General features: G+C 41.3%; 1 protein-coding gene across 5 annotated transcripts in view; it reads right to left on the reverse strand.

Annotated features, from left to right (window-relative positions):
* Nucleotides 1-13334, reverse strand: part of ZNF521 (zinc finger protein 521) — a 396855-nt gene that overhangs the window by 68637 nt on the left and 314884 nt on the right. For 3 of the 5 annotated variants that reach the window (XM_054985823.1, XM_054985821.1, XM_054985820.1), the window contains one exon: nucleotides 4779-4844. The exons of the other annotated variants lie outside the window; for them this stretch is intronic. In XM_054985823.1, the coding sequence (XP_054841798.1) occupies nucleotides 4779-4844 (66 nt within the window). The remainder of the gene's footprint in view (nucleotides 1-4778; nucleotides 4845-13334) is intronic. 5 annotated transcript variants of the gene reach the window in all.

Here is a 13334-nt window from a genome sequence, read left to right on the forward strand (position 1 = left end):
CATACTGCAAGTGTAGCATAGCCAACTCTGGTTCTGTTGTTGTTTTTTCTTTCCCAGCTCCCCATGGACATTTCATGTTAAATATAATTCATTTACCACTGTAAGATCTAGCAGCAGTTCTATGCAGACTGAGCATCTTTGAAATAAACAGTGTGAATGATTCCAAGAGTTGAACAACATCCTTCTGTTCTGTCAAACAGAAATAGCAGGATAGATTAGCACTCTTCAACCATTAAAGACCCATCTTTTACATCCAGGCAGCATGACAGGAAGACATGTGATATCAGATACATGAACAAAAGTGGAGGAAGCAAAACTATGACCTTACTGGTGGGGAGGCTTGCATGAGCACACAGAGACCAACTCTTAGGAGATGGTCAAGTTGAAAAAAGAGAGTAAAGGCAAAGGAGAGGGTTTTGTGGAGAGGAGACTGTCTCTGAACTTAAAGAGACACCTCTTCACTGTTCAATGACTTCACCTTGCCATCCTGCTGCTCTGCAAAATGTGCATGCAAAAAAGAGGCAGGAGATGTGATGCCCTTAAAACTAACAGCAGGCCCTTTCCAAAAAGCAGCAAAAGTGATGGTGACTCTTATCCTGGCTCTATAGGGGCTTGCACTCTAGAGGTAGGACTCTATGACCCACTTGAGGGTCCAAACTCATCAACTAAAGACCACTAGCCCAGAGTGTGCTTATCAGACACAGTAACTTTTTAAGGACTTAACAAGTTACATGATGGATGAGACCAAAAGATTGTCTTTCCAACGAAGGTTTGTCAAATGTTTTTAGATGCTTACAAACAATGAAGAAAGCAATAAGCATTCCTTATTGTTTGTCTTCACTTTATCCCTGAAAAGGATGGCCATTGTCAAATGAACTGAATGGTAAGGTGGGAGGATCTCATGCAAAAAAATGGGGATGACACAGAAGCAAAGTAGCAACCACTGAAATTCCAACTGAAGTGCATTCCAATTAATTACTGTTGGCAAAACGTAAACATTGGCTTGGATCCTGTACTTTCCTTCCACTTGCATAGCACAGTCCTCCATTGCAGAAGCATTCATCTGCTGCAGAGCACCTAGCAGCTCAGGAACACACACAGCAATGGAGTTCTGGCTCTGTAATGGAGGATCATGCCGTGCTAGTGCAAAATATAGGATCCAAACCACAGTCTTTAGTTAACATTTTTCTGACACTTTTGATTGTTCTGAAGCATCAACAAAAAATTAAGGCATTTTAATCTTGTTCTAGACACTCCAAATATGGAACATAAACACAAAATTATCTCCATGAGAAACAGGTAAGATTTTTTTTTTGCTTCACCTGGTTAAAGAGTACACATTGATTCTTTAAAGGCTTAATACAGAAATTAGCATTGCCTGAAGCCTTGCAGCACACGCTCATCATTTCTACCTGATTGTAATGGGCCTTCTGTCATTTACAATTTCTCAGGAATTATCACCAAACAACAATTCAGGGATATAGCAGTAAGGAAATGAAGATACTAAAATCAAAGTTACAGCTGGTATTTGCTGGAGGGAAATTTTTTTAGTACTGGAAGAAAGTACTACTGCAAAAATGCAGAATAAAGTCTAAATAATGTCAAATTCTATCTTGTCTTAGACAAAGCAAGTAACTAAAGAGAAATACTAGAAAACCTCTACATCTACCTAACATTCAGCACCAATTCCAATGTGCAGGGAGGAAAACACAGTAAGTGTTTTCAGGGCCATGCTGTAGATGGCATGGTGGATGACATGTTTGAATGCTGATCTGTTGAATATTCCCTCCATGCTGAAAGCTAGCATGCCAGGAAGAAAGCTAGATTAGGAGAGCACATCTAAGCTGGTCTACTCAGAATCCAACTCAGGTATATTCAGTGGGTCTTACTCCCATTAAAGTGTTCTTAGCACTGCATTGTAAAAAGCTCAGGAGACTATAACAAATGCATGTAGGAATGCTCTTCAACATAAACTCCCTGCTTATGGAAAGCTAGCTTATCCACTTTAAATTATGCTTCTATCTACGACTGCCTTTCAAACGGCCAGGTAGCTTCAAACAACAAAAGAAGGGTATTCAAATGGACAACTTCTTCCTGATAGTCAAAGTACATCTGCTGTACATCTATTTCTGCACTGAATGGGCTGTAAGAACACAATGATGCATGAACATATGAACTGACTTACACTGAATCAGACCATTTGTCAAACTAACCCAGTATTATATACTGCAATTGATAGTGACTCTCCACATTTTTAGGTCCATCCCTAATCTGGTGCCCACTATTTTTTTTTTAAATGGAAGATGCCAGTAATTAAATTGAAGATTTTTTTGCATGCTCTACTACTGAGATGTGACCCCCTCCCTAAGAAATGGCATGCTGAGACACAATAAAGGTAAATCTAGTCTGGTATTGTATCCTCTTGACTGTAGGCTAAAGATGCCACAGGGAAGATCACAAGCAGGGATAGCTTCCTCTATTGTTAGCTTCAAGCATCTGGTAGTCAGAAATAGACTGTTTCTTAACAGGAAAACTGCACTCCTAAATGTCATGGGTAGCAGCCACCAATATTTTTGTCCTTTTTGTATTATAATTACTCAGTTTTAAAGACATTTATTCAAGTGACCATTCTAACATTCCCTGCATTTCTCAGACTGTCAAGGAATCTCAAGAATTCTGCAAAAATTTCAGTATTACAATATTTGTTGGGAACACATCACAAAGTCACATGATGTTGTTGCTATTATATTCTAAAATGATTCTGGATTCCCCTCTGCTTAAAAAAAGTGTGAGCACCAGTTAGACTAAATATAGATTTGAACACATTAAAATAGTATGACATATCTCACAAATACTGTTGAATAAATTGGTAGTAACTTGTTGAATAAATTGGTAGTAACATATATCAGTACTACCAGAGCTGGCCAGTAAAAAGATAACCCTGGATGGCTGCCTATGGCAACAATTTGCTGGGGACAGAATTTTTGTTTCAGTAGCAGATGGAATGAACCAGCTGCAGTGGGAAACAGAAAATGAGGTAGGGGAGTGACGTAGGTGACCTTTAGTCCATTCCAACTCCATGGCACAGTTCACTCATAACAACAAATTGTTTGTTGTTATGAAAAGAAGCCCAAGGAAATCTTGTAGTTGCAAGCTTTTCTGCTGGTCTTTCATTTAAGGCTAAATTATTCTACAGAAAATCACAGTTTGCAGTTTCAAAGGAGCCAAACTGTGGTTTGATCTCTGTTCCTCAAACCAGCCTTCAAAATCATGATTTATTCCTGTTTTGAGGAGTAGATCATTTGTGATTCAGTCAAAATCACAAACTATGGTTTGCCATGCAAGTTGGAGCAGTTATAGTGTCATTCTAAGCAGAGCTACACCCTCTAAGACCACTGAAGTCCAACGGATTAGAAGGATGCAACTCTGCTTAAAGATGTGCATTTCCCAGCTGAGCCTGAGGAGGAGGAGGAGGAGGAGGAGGGAAGAAGTGCACGGGCCTGTAGATTCCTCAGGCTTATTTCCATCACTACAAACTATTATCTATCATTATGTATGAATCATGCCTAGCAAGAAGCAGGTGGTTAGGGCAACAAGTGGATAAAGGAAACTTGGTTCAACAAACCAGGACCAGATTAAATAGGTAATAAAGTTCCAGGAAAACTAACACAGTTTTCAGATAAAATATCTGATTCTTAGTTCCTGAGCTGCTTAGATTCTTGTGTCTCACTGGCCCTGCCATGTTTCCAATTACTTTCATTTGGGAACCAATAATGTTCAATTATTTTACAAACACTACGTTTGGAAATAATAATAAAAAATGGTCTTACATTTTGAGGCATGCTGAAATTTTTCATTTACCCAGTTCTTTAATGGGGGTATTAAAAGTACATCTGTCTTTTATAGAATGGTCCCGTTCAGTGTAGAACAAACGAACAAAAAAAAGTACCAAATGCCTGATCCTGCTCTCATTGAAGATAGTGGAACATATCTGCTTACATATGAACCCAATCCAAATGCTTCCCAATGGTTGGCTCCATCTGTAACAACTGTGCTTCTGCATCATGTGGGCTGTCTGGATCATAAGGAAAATGCTTGTGTAGAAAGTATCTTGTTTTGGAAGTTCCATCTCATGTTCATTTTCAGTTACTGATGATATGCGGGAACTGACTACAGGGGGGACGAAACCTATTCCACAAAAGTGAAGTGTGAACCCAGCCACAGTCAGCATAGAATCAAGGGAGTCACATTATATGTCTGACTATACTATGAAGAGCGATCACATCAATTTAAATGCCATGCTTTAAATATCTTGACAAGTGGCCTCAGTTATTGCAGGTTTATGATGCTCAAAACTGTGTGAGATTCCCCATATTGCTACAGTTCCCAAATTTCTTTGTGAAGCAAACCACACTCTCTTTTAAGTTTGTGTTGACATACACCTTCAGGATCCAGGCTTCCAATTGTGAGCTTGTATACAAATCCATCTCAAATAATTTTGTATACTGCCCTGCAACATTACGTTACATAAAATTATAATAAAATGAGCAATTAAAATAACATAATAGAGGGGAATATTTCTAATGGTAGAAATACTATAAGAAAAATGACAATATTACAGGAAATATATTTTAATCAAAATCAAAATTGGGAGATATTTTAAAACACTGCTTCTCACACTTTAATAAGCAATTCCATATTGCTGTACTGAGGGAAATTTTTTATGCTTATTCATGTTTCAAGAGAGCTTTCTCTGTTGTGTGATGTTAAATACCTACTAGTATTGCCCACCCGTCTGGGACTTCTGGAACTGGTGGAAGCACTGGTATATCTACCATCGAGTTCTACACAAAAAAAACACAAATTGGTAAAATTGAAAAAGGATATTTCATGGACACTTCATGCAGCATAAACTAAATGCTAAATGTTGTAAAGTTAGGACTACTGGGAAAATATCAGCAGCTAACACTTTGGCTTGCACAGTTCAGCTCCAATGAGGTCAATGGGCTTAGAAGGGTGTAATTCTGCTTAGGACTGTACTGATAGTCAGTTAATAAGAATTCCATTCTATAGTGGACCACACATGCATACTGTGTACTATATACCTTTCTAAAGCAACTTTTTTCCTCATGATTCAGAGCAGGTAACTAATAGTGCTCTGTGGGAAAAAAGAAACAATGGCCAGCCCAGGCTACTGCTTTGTACCTCATTTGTTTTTCTGAATGCTAGGCACTGTGAACACCAAAAAGAAACAAGCTGCCATAGGACCGCAGGAAAAGTGCCATTCTCAATACATGCACTGTGGGCATTTTGGGTACACTGTTCCATTCTGTAACTTTTAGGAAGCATAGGATAAAGAGAAGCCTTTTATGTGTTACATGGAACTATATGGTAGTTGTCTCCTCTGACTGCTTCCAGGTAATATTTAAACATGAGTATCTTCTGTTCACAGGACAGGGCATATATATTGACCACCATGCAACCACTCCTGCCCTATCAGGGAGCATGTCCAACATGCTGGAATTATACAATATGCCCTAATTATGGGGCCCTTTAAATGTTAAACCTAGTCTGTTGTGGGAACCACTTTTGTACAAGCAATTCCTATAGACCTGGGATGACATTTAAGCTATTCCTCACACATATATGTAGTTATTTCCAAGGAAATGATAATCTTTTCCCTGCAGGGTGCTGCTTCCACAGTTAGCCATTTAAAAGCTAGCTCGGCCATGGAGGAACCACTCACAGGAAAATGATTCCCATCTGATTTGGAAACTTAAAGGGTCTTTATTTAGTTGGAGGATAGTTGCCACAGAGATAGCAGCAACTATGCTTTCCAATAAACATGTAACTAGGGTCTTATTGAGGACATCAAGTGGCTAGTAGTAGTTTACAACTAGTTTACGAAAGTAACGAACAAAATGTGTTCATCCAGTATATACAAAAATGAGAAGGGAAAACATACAAGACAAAGCTACTACATCTCCCTCAAGTTTCACCTTAAATCTGGGATTTCAAACTAGAATAATTTCTGTCAATAAATTATGCAAGTCTTGATTTCAGCTGCATATCATAAAAGTTATAATACAAAACAAATATGCAGCCCTTAACTCGTTCCACTTTTATTTTAATGTGGTTTTATTCCTCAATTTCACTGTAATATTGATTCTGCCCCCCCACAAAAATATTTTAAATTTTAAACGCATACTACTTATTTCATAGAATTCATAGAATAATGTAATTTATCTTCATCAAAATACACCAAAGACAATTCTGGAAAGAAAGTGCATTGATTTCAAAAGGATTTACTTCAGAAGTGTTTAAGATTGAGGTGTAAATCTGCTGATGGCTAGCCATAGCATAAAACAGACTGTGCTACTTAAACCATCACCACTTCATTGACAAAATGAGATTGTTAGTTTAAATCCAACTGCTCCAGTATGACTGATTTGTGGATCTGGCTGAAATTGTCTGCTCTTACTGAATTAATTAAAACTAGCTGTAGGCATTAATCACTATATATTTATGGTTCAGAAAGTAAACAGTTTCCCATATTCCTTTGCGTTTGTTTACAAACATGCTGTCTATGGCAACTTTCAAGTGAAAAAAACACAACAACCTGTTTGCAGAAATCACAATCGCCACAGGGAGCATCTCATATAACTTTAAAAGTAATGGACACAAACTTTTAATGTACATCCATGTATGAACTACTTATAAACCACCTTTGAGAGAAAAGAAGGAATAGCCCAGATTCACTACATTGGTTTTGGGACAGGGATCTGGCATACTGATACTCAGGGGTCATTTCGTAGAAAAAGAGCTGGAGGAACTCATTAGCATAACTCATTAGCATATGTCATGCCCCTTAACATCACCAGAAATGTGTCATTAGCATAACTGATTTGCATATGCCACACCCCCTGACATCACCTATTCTGGCTGTTTTGGACCCAATCCTGGCCATTCAGGACTGAAATTGGGCCAAAAAGGGGCTGAAAATGGCCAAAAAGGAGCCCAAAATGGTCAGGATCGGGCTGCTGCTGAACAGGAGAGTGATCCACCACCTGTCAGAGGCCTGATGCAGGCTGTTTCGGCCCCAATCCAGGACGAAACGGGCCCAAAATGGCCAAGAGTCAGGTGGGCTGGGCCACCTGACATGTGACCTCTTTGGGGAACTGCCGGAACTGCGTTCCTGTGCGTTCCCCCTCGAAATGAGCCCTGCTGATACTCAAAACAAACGCTTAAGAAAGGAAGAACCAGGATAAATAAACATAGGAAATGCAAGCTGCGTAACAAGAATATTGGCCATATATAAACTGGGGCCCAGCTCTGGCATTCATTGAGCCTGGGCTGCCCTTGGAGGTTTCTTTCTGGATGTCTGGACTGGCAAAGTAGGGGCATTAGCTAAATGCATGGCTTTGTGAGCATCACCTACTGAGCACGTGCATAGCACTGACAAGGGAAGACAAGATATTTCTACAGTGAGGAACATTGATGTATATTTCAAAGACCATGAGCCTTTATGAGGGTGTCTCTTAAAGGCAAGAGGGAAACAGTTTTAAAGAGAAAAACAAATTCAAGACAACTTTAAAGGCAGATTAATGAATTAAAAGTGGCAACATACTTAGAGAATTCATATTGTTTTTGAACACTTGCTTTTTAGTTAGCAACAAGAACTCACTGGTCCAATCCCTTTGGATATTCAAATGCACACTTTATTAACCGTCTCTTAATAAACAATGGTTGGTGTGTTATATCTGCTTTCTTATTTAACTTCTAAATTCCCTCAGCATTCAGCATGAAATTTCAATTTTGAAACAATAGCATTCATCTTGAATTTAGTTACACATCATGTCATTTTTTTTTTGTTAAGAGATTTGGGGTAAAATCTACCAAGCTATATAGCTTTTATTTTGATGGGACCTGCACAGAAACCCTAAGCAAATACCAGTGGAGTGAATGAACGGTTCGCAGCAGTAGCAAGTGGGGTCTTGTATGTTTTATAGAAAAGGGGGTATATGTTGACCCAATGTACTCCTTTCGCACGTAACCATTCTGTATTTCTTTTCTGTGCTAATATATTTCAGTGCTTTATTGTTGTAACCTGCTGTTCTCTTTAATTGCTTATTGTTATTAATTATATAGTGGTAACGTTGTTGGCTGCTGGAACCATTTGGCTGTAAAAAATGCATTTATTATTATTGCCACTGGAGCTGCAGTAAATTGTCAGGGCTCTGTCTAGAGATGAATGCTTTTGAATGTTCATCCAATAAAACTTGAACCTGGATCAAACAGAGGTTTTCTTTCCCTCCCATTTTTGGATTTCTCTTACCTTCCATTTCTCATTTTGTTCAATCACAACCTTACTAAAAATGGGATCCCCCAATAATCATATTTTATTTTGTAATGTGTTTTACATCTGCAGTGTTAATGCTCCTCAGCCCAGTTAGAGTTCAGGTATAACTCTGGAGGCAGGAGGAGGTTCAAAGTACAAAGACGAAATGCCTCTCTGGGCTGCCACAGAAGTAGAGGAAGGAGGGAGAAACCTTCTCATGCAGCTATTATTACAATTACTTTGCTTTCTACTGCAGCCATTGCCCCTGCTGCTGCAGCTACTTTTTAAACATTGTGCATGCCGTATCATATGAAAATTGTATGTGTGGTATTATATGAAACACTAGAAACAAAAGAGCCCTTGCTCAATAGCATTATTCCAAGTAAGACAGGCAGAGCAAAAGTGAAGGGAAAAGACAGTGCTGACCCCTTGGCAAATTTACTCTGGGTATTTCATTCCTTAGGTAGGTTGAAATAAACATCCGGGAATAACTTTTATAAGATTGGCCTCATTTGCATTTGGTCTACAGAACAGTCAGGTGCAAAAGGCTTGTTTTATCTCATCCTGAGGTCTGATATAATCTGCTGAGTTGGAGAAATCATTTTCCAGAATGCAAGTGTGATGGACTGCACTTTTTAAAAGCTTAGAAGTGCTGTACAAACAGCTGACGGACTGTGAAGGGTTAATTCTTCACAGAAAAAGAGAGCCTAGAGTGACAGGCTACTCCAAGGAATCTGATTGGGTAGCAGGAGCTGAACAGAGAAAGACTTCTGAACTGGATGCTGGGGAGAGAAGGCAATCACACAACAATTCCAAACTGAACTTTATTACTTGTGTCAATTCATCGTTGGACATTGTGCACTTTAGAGCAGATTTTTGATACTGTTATGTAGTACTTGTACGGCTTCTTATTGACTGTTTCGATTCTTCTATGAGTGTACGTGTGATTCTTTCCCACCAATTGGATTTGTGATACTATATGCTATTGATTATTACGGATACTGCTACTGATTATTAAATATTAATTTTTGATATAGACTGTTGGTTCATGTTGATAAAATAGAGCACTGGTTGCACTTTATATAAAGTGTATTCTATTGTAATGGTTCTTGTTGAATGAGTACTCTGGAAAAGTGGATTCGAGTTGGGGTTAAGAGGGACTGGCAACCCTACCCTCCTGCCATATTGGGAGGCCTGTGGCCTTGTGAACAAAACACTGGAATTAGAACGTTCTCTCAGTATGAGTTCTCTTTCTGTAAAATGGAGCCTTCATGCAATGTATGTGGCTCTTCTTCTGGCAGAGCTGAAGTTTTCTTTGGCGGGCAAAAGTCTTCAAACTGTGTTACTTTATGACTCCACAGATCATAATTTTAAGTACTAGCTCCAGACTGCTGAATGAAACAATACAACGGGCTCTAGCTGCAAGGCGTTGGGAGGGCCACGTCACTGCTGCCCCATCCAGGCTGGGCCACTGGGTCACGCTGGGCCCTCTGCCTCTGTGGCCTTTCAGAAGCCTGGTGCAGGCACACCTGCATGCCCCTCACTGCACCTGCGCTATGATAAAAAGTGAGTCACTGCCAATATGGCTCACCTTTTATATAGTAGAATTTCAGCTAGCAGAAGCTCTCCAAGATCTGCCCTTGATTCTTTTAACTGGAAATGCTAGGACTGATCCTGGAACCTTCTGCATGCTAAGTTATCTACTACTGACTTGTGGCCCCTTTAATTTAAAAAGGTACATTTTATAATCAACACGTTAAGATAGGCAAACAAAAGTATTTGAGATCTCTTTTAAAACTGTATATAAACTGTAAACTGTAGAGCTCTTTTAAAACTTGGTGCTCTGGATGCCTCTGGGCTGTCAGCTCTGAATCCCAGACATTTCTTTAAAACAACCTAAGTGTCTCGATCAGAAATCTTGAAGCTTGTAAGTTTTATGTAATTCCTGACAGCGCTAGTCATGTTATGCTTACTTGTCAGTCTTTTTACAGAGAGAAGGAAAACAACTATGCTGATGTAAAGTAGGCAGAATTCATTTCTCTACCCCCATTTTCCTCTACACAACTTTTCAGATTAAAAAAAAAACACTAGAGATGAGCACAGAGGCCACCTGTGCCGTACGCCTGCCCCACTGAGGGGGCGGCCGGCTTGCCGTGGGCCCGCTGTCCTGCGGGGCAGGTGAATGGCACTGGCAGCCTCCCAGCCACCCGCACTGCTGCTGCCAGCTCCGCGGTGCTACTAGGCATGAGGCACTGTAAAGTCACAAAGGAATATTATTCTCATTCATAGTCTGAAAATAACGCCATTTCAGAAGTCAAGGAAACAGGTAAAGGCAGCGAGGGGACAACATTACTTGATTCACTGCCATTAAGCTCAAGCTACGGGTGTGATACAAAGTATTTCCATAAGAAATATTTAACCTCTATAAAAGATCCTCACTCTTTCTCCCCATTCTTTACTATATGTAATCACTGCCAACTGAAATAGGAAGATCCTGAGGTGTTTCAATGTGAGAGCATCCTGATTCTGCAGGATGGAGACTGCTAAAATGTAAGTTCTTATCTGTTACTGAAGCTATTCTTGCTTCTATTTGGTTTTCAATCCCAAATTAAGTGCTATTTTTGAACGAAAATCCTGAACACTTTAAAATCAAGAGTATCTCAAGGACTGCTTCCTCCCATATGAACATAAATAAATTCTTAGGACATTTCTGGAGTTCAGGGCTGGATCTAGGGTTGCCGGCGCTCAGGGCAACGCAGGTCCGGCCTTGTGCATGTGCGCAGCGCACGCGCACACTCCTGGAACTGCGGAGTGCGCTGCGCGCACTCCCACACTGCAGAGCGCACTGCCCTGCGCGGCAAGCTGGCTGCCCCAGCGCACCGCGGAGCTGGTGGCAGCAGCACAGGTGGCTGGGAGGCCACCTGTGCCGTACGCCTGCCCCACTGAGGGGGCGGCCGGCTTGCCGTGGGCCCGCTGTCCTGCGGGGCAGGTGAATGGCACTGGCAGCCTCCCAGCCACCCGCACTACTGCTGCCAGCTCCGCGGTGCACCGAAGCAGCCAGCTTGCCGCGCAGGTGGCACAGTGACGGGGCGGCAGGCTTGCTGCTTGCCCCCTGCTTTCGCGGCAGGCGAAAGGTACAGGCAGGCTCCCACTGCCCTCTGGTCAGCCGCCCGCGCACTCCTGGGGGTTGGCAGCTGCGCCCGGTGCCCCTTCTTTGACAGTGCCGGGGGCAGACTACCCCCTGCCCCCCCGGCGATCCGGCCCTGCTGGAGTTCCTGCTCTATGTGCATCTACCATCAGAAGTCTAGTAGGTGGCCATACAAAAAGAACATCTTTCTTGAAAACACCAAAGTGATGGAACACCATCCTAACCAAGTTGGTCGTGCATCCTCATTGCATCCTCATAGAAGGCAAGTGAAAAGTGTGGTGTTCTACAGGTCAAATGGATGTTTGAGGATTTTCTTTTTCTTTTTTCCCTGTCGGGATCTGTTGTTATATGATTGATTTTGCTCAGATGTTTTTAGGTATCTATGATTATGCCTTTTTGTTTCTTTTTTAAAAATGATGCCACTGTGATCCTTTTCAGTTTGCATATTTTTGTTACTTGTGTTTTTGATTCATTTGAACACTATTTAAAAAATGTCATTCACACACAACTGATGCAAAAACAACCACAAAAGTAATTAATGCAAAGGGGGGTGAGATCCATGAGGACTTTTCATAAGCATGGACCCATGTTGGGAATTGGATTTTTTGAAATGAAACAGGGGCTAGATTCTGCCTAGATTTTCACAGATGCAAGGTTTAGAATGTTTTTTGTCACCCCTCCACCCCCGCAGTTGACCTCCAACCCTCCAGCTACTCTTTCTGTTCCCCTATCCCCTAGGACAGGAGCAGCATTCAAGGAACATTTTGGGCTACAACAGTAGGGGGGAATCACCCTCCTCCTTGTGCCTGCATGGAAATGTAGGTGTGGGATCCAACTAAGGTTACCAGTCCCCGCAGTGGGGGCGAGAAATCCCCCCCAGCTTCTGTCCCCACCACCTGGCCAGCAAGGGGTAAAGACATGGGAATGGGGTTTGAAACCCCACAGCACGCTCCCAAGCACTTTCTCTTTGTGCTGGGAACAATATCCTTCCTGGCCAATGCAGAAGCAATGGGTTGTGCACAGGGCTAATTTGATAAAAATAGACCCTCAATCTAGTGGTTGGGGATGACTTTTATCAAACCAGTCTCCCACTTGACTCATTGCTTCTGCGTCGCATCGGGGAATGACATCATTCCCAGAATGATGAAGAAGTGCTCCAGAGCGAGCACTGTGTGCACACGCAAGGTATGTCCACTCAGCGCTCCCCTTTTTCTGCTTTCAAGACCATGGGACATGGTAACCCTAGATTCAACCCAGTGTATTCATGACATTCAATAATATACCTAGCTTTTTTCATTCCTTGTTTTGTTTTGAACTGCCTTGTTGTATTGTGACTTTAATTGATATTAATCCTTTTGTGGACCTACATCAGGTCAAAAACTCAAATGCAAATGAATAAATAAATGCACCAACCCACTGAATTCAAAATAAAACCAGAATGGGGCTCAGAAAAAATGAAAACAAAGCAGAAATAATATTTTTTAAAAACAGGCTAAGCAATAATGTCTGAAATAATCCATATGCATGCATGCTTTTTACTGAGATCATAACTAAATCAAATACTATGTTCAATATGTTCTGCTGTTTTTGCTTTTTCCGAAAACAAACAAAAATATGTTTTGTGTCTTATGTAGGGTTGCCAGGCCCCCTCAATCTCCCGGCGGGGGACAGGGGCCTGGCACTTACCTTTGGGGAGAGGGGTGTGTGCGCGCCCCCCCACAGGTGCGATGACGTCACTTCGGGGTGACATCATCGCGTGGCCAGGCACTGCAGAACGCGCCTGAAACGGGCTGTTCTGCCACAGATTGGGCCTGTTTTGAGGCGCTGCAGAGCGCAGGAACGCTCCTG

Source organism: Eublepharis macularius, chromosome 7, assembly GCF_028583425.1.
Source record: "Eublepharis macularius isolate TG4126 chromosome 7, MPM_Emac_v1.0, whole genome shotgun sequence".
NCBI classification, from domain to species: domain Eukaryota; kingdom Metazoa; phylum Chordata; class Lepidosauria; order Squamata; family Eublepharidae; genus Eublepharis; species Eublepharis macularius.